The sequence below is a fragment of the Garra rufa genome, chromosome 3 (genome assembly GCF_049309525.1).
Source record: "Garra rufa chromosome 3, GarRuf1.0, whole genome shotgun sequence".
Taxonomy (NCBI): domain Eukaryota; kingdom Metazoa; phylum Chordata; class Actinopteri; order Cypriniformes; family Cyprinidae; genus Garra; species Garra rufa.
Window position 1 is genome coordinate 26,088,765 of NC_133363.1, and position 3,809 is coordinate 26,092,573.

At 37.8% G+C, this 3,809-nt stretch overlaps 1 protein-coding gene across 1 annotated transcript; it reads right to left on the bottom strand.

The window, feature by feature from the left end:
• Positions 1-491: 491 nt before the first annotated feature.
• Positions 492-3,497, bottom strand: LOC141332439 (E3 SUMO-protein ligase ZBED1-like). Its single transcript, XM_073837573.1, has 6 exons — positions 2,287-3,497; positions 1,996-2,140; positions 1,669-1,900; positions 1,443-1,580; positions 1,229-1,342; positions 492-1,093 (listed from the first exon to the last, which is right to left on the bottom strand). The coding sequence occupies exons 1-6, from the start codon at positions 2,852-2,854 to the stop codon at positions 728-730; spliced, it is 1,563 nt and encodes a 520-aa protein (XP_073693674.1). The 5' UTR covers positions 2,855-3,497; the 3' UTR covers positions 492-727.
• Between the last annotated feature and the right edge of the window lie 312 nt (positions 3,498-3,809).

A 3,809-nucleotide genomic window follows, 5' to 3' on the forward strand; every position in this document is an offset into this window, starting at 1 on the left:
ACGACTGACCAGGGCGGAGCCGGAGGGACGATGGAGCCCGGTGGAGCTGGTGGACCGACGGGAGACGGTGGAGACTAGGGCTGCACGATATTGGAAAAAAATTACATTGCGATATTTTTTTTCCAAACGATATATATTGCGATATTGAGAGCCATCAATCCAGGCTAAAGTCAATAATTGCATATTAATAATTTCACTAATAAGCAAGCTTCATTACAAGTGACAAAAAACTTAATATTTTATTCCAAAATTTGAATATTTCTGTAAACACAAAAGCAGAACATATTTTTAAATAAAACAGCAGCTTTACACCAACCTGATTGGTTTACAACAATATAACTTAAAATAAATATATTTTTTATAAAACAACTTATAAGTAGGGTTGGGTATCATTTGAATTTTATCGATTCCGATTCCGATTCCGCTTATCGATTCCGATTCTTTTCGATTCCCTTTTTCGATTCCAATTTAGTAAAAAACAACAACAAAAGTAAAATATTAATATGTTTATTTTCAGTGCCATTACGTTTCAGCTCAAATAACAAACAAAAACCAGCACTAGGCTGGATAAGAACTGAGCTGCTCAGCTACATATGTTCAAAAAACTTAAATTAAAGTTAAATTAAAATGCACAACACTTGTTGGTTGCAACTAAAATTGCATAGGACTTGTTTTTAACAGTGCAAGGGCTTGTAGAGGTTTGCTAAAGTTATCACCAGACCAGTGCTTAGCAATTTTTTTTTAGAAAAATCAACATATCAGCCTTTTCTGGGAGTATACGAGATCTTTCGGGGGAAATAGTATCTCCAGCAGTGGAAAAAACCCTTTCACTTGGGGTTGAAGAAGCCTGCACACATAAATATGATGAAGCAAGATCTGACAGGAAAGGATATGTGTTTTTCTGTTTCCACCACCAGGCAGCAGGGTCATCAGATGTCATTGTAGGTGGCAGGGCTTGGTACAACCTCAGCTCTGCATCCACTTTGTTGTCAATGGACATTGTTGTGCTCTCTGTCGATTTAATTTTCTGTTCATCATCTGCTGCAAAAAGCTCCTCCAATGGGGATATTTTGGCTCTTTTGCAGGGAGGTGGCTACAGAGAGAGTACAGTAGTATTACTTATAACAATAAGAGGATACTAAAGAAAACATCATACATACACAGTTATATTATTGTTAAGAATTTAGTTATAAAAAAATATTTTTTGCTATTTTCACTATGTACTTACATTATCATCCTCTTCCTCTCTCTCCCCCTTGTCTGTGATGTCATTCTCTCTTTGTTTTCTTATCTCCTCCTCATTTGACTGCACTGCAATCCCTTCTTCAGAATCTATTCTTGACTAGAGACACAATGCAATTTAGATTTAGACAGGCATGTATTTTGTCATATAACTGAGGATATTAGACCAACATAATATATGTGTAAACATCAGTTTTCACCTTTGTAGATTCTGGTACATTTGCCACCATTAGCTTTTCTTTTATGCGGACCCAGACAGTGCTGCTGTCTTCAATTTTGTGTTTAAAGCGTGGGTCCAATGCAGTGGCCTCCTCAAGAAAGCTTCTGATGTCATCCCCCTGTAAGACAGATATTAAAAACAACAAAGACATCAAGCAAGCATTTTATTATTCTTATTTTCTTTCCTTCTTGAGAATTCTTATTTACCTGGTATCGCTTGGACAGGTTTTCCCAGACAGCCTGCTTAATGCTGGACAAAAACACTGTGTCTTCCTCTACAACTGTGAAGTGTTTTTCAAGCTTTTGAAGAATTGGTAGGATCTGACCACATGTAGGGCTCTTTTCAGAAGAAACGCAGAGTGTAGATGTGTACAAAATTCTCATCAGATGGACAAACTCTTCTCCCTTTCTGAAATCTTCATCAGTCAGCCGAGCAAGTCTGAATAACAAACAAGGCAAAGAAGCTTAGGAAAGTTTTCACCTTTATAGTCATATCACGCATAGCAAAGAACTATACAAATTCTTCTTGCTTACCGGTCCCTCTCTATTGGCTTTCTCAAACGCTGATCCAAGCTGGCTGCCTGAATAGCAGGGTACTGTTCGAGAAACCGTTCTATCATCAAGTAGAGGGAATTCCAGCGGGTTTTTACATCAAGAATAAGTGAGTGTTGAGGCAAATCTAAAACAAAAGCATGGGTGAGATGAAATGTAGATTACATTTGTTAAAACAAATGTTAAACTTTATACACTTTAAGATTCTATTTACATACTATATACATTTTATAATGTACATAATACAGTGTTGGTAAAGAGAGCAATTCTTACTTAGGACTTGTTGTTTTTCCCGGAGCACAGTCTTTGCCAGAGATGACCTCTTCATCCAAACAACAATGTTCCGAATCTTTGCTGTCCATTTTGCCACTGATGCCACTGAATGGACTCTCTGAGCTCCAAGATTAAGTGTATGGGCAAAACAACCTAGCTTTATGAATTGTAGCCTTTTTATCGCCACATCCATGTTGGCAGCGTTATCAACAGTGACTGCCACTATTTTATCCATTATGCCAAATTCTTGCAAAACCTCATTTATTTCTTCAGCGACAACTGGTCCTGTCTGTGCTTCATATACTGCTTTTGTTGTTAGAACTTTCTGTCTCGTTTCCCCTTCTAGAATGTAGTGTGCAGTCACTGTGAGATAATGATCTTGAGACAGGCTTGTCCAGCTATCGCTGGTCAGAGCAACTTTTCCTACAGTAGTTAGCTCCGTTATTAAGTTTGCCTTTTCTACATTGTACCATGCAGGGATTAAGACGTTGGACAAGCTATCCCTGGAAGGGGGAGTGTATTTTGGGTTGAGTGCCCTTGTCATCTCCCTGGGAATAAAAAAAAACATCACTAAAACTCCGTCGTAGGTTTAAAATTATGAAAGAAAAAAAATTCCTATAATGTAACACTTACCTAAACGATGATGACTCAACAACTGAAAAGGGGTGCAACCCTTTAACTATGAATGCTGTAATCGACCTGTGACACTCCTCAATTTTTTCTTTTGTGAGCTTTCCTTTCGAAGCGATGGAGAATGGTGTCTCACACGGAACGTTTTGTGGCGTCGTCGCCTTACTAGTGCCGGCTAATGAAGGGCTCTCTGCACTCGGGATGCGCAATGAATCAAACACTGCGCATTCTTTTATTTCGACGTGGTGAACCAGTCGCAAATGCTTGGACATGTTGGTCGTGACACCTTGCTTGCAACATATTAGTTTATCACAATAATTACACTTAGCTTTGTCTTCATTTTTTATAAAGTGTAGCCACACTTTTGAGCGCTTCCCGCGATCCATCTTGTTGTAGACTGATGATGTTTACATAACCACATAAGGTCCTGGCAGATTGCCCGCGCGGAAGGTCCTGGCAGATTGCCAGATGAAAAAAAATTAACCCAGGAATCGATAGGAGGAATCGAAATTTTAATTTTATAACAAGTATCCGATTCTTTATATTAAGTATCCGATTCCAGAATCGGAATCGATTTTCGATTCCCAACCCTACTTATAAGCACTTTGGTTCACAATCTTTTAAGTCAACTTTTCTTAGCCAAAGTGCCGACGTAAAACAGTGTCGATGTTGGTCATCATAATCATGGCTAGATATATGAAATAAACAAAAAATGAAATAAAACTTTATTATATTTTGTATTACATCTTCTAAACAGATTAGAGAACATATTTCTGTAAACAGAAAAGCTGAACAAATTTAAACAGCAGCTTTACAACACCAACCCCCCTGATTGGTTCATAACATAATTTAAATATATATATTTTTTACAGAACAACTTATAAGCATTTTGG

Coding starts and splice junctions, on each gene's coding strand:
- LOC141332439 (XM_073837573.1), bottom strand. CDS start 2,854: ATGTTTTTTTTTATTCCCAGGGAGATGACAAGGGCACTCAACCCAAAA. Junction 1,581..1,668: donor ACCTGTCCAAGCGATACCAG/GTAAATAAGAAT, acceptor TCTGTCTTACAG/GGGGATGACATCAGAAGCTT. Junction 1,343..1,442: donor ATGTACCAGAATCTACAAAG/GTGAAAACTGAT, acceptor TTGTGTCTCTAG/TCAAGAATAGATTCTGAAGA.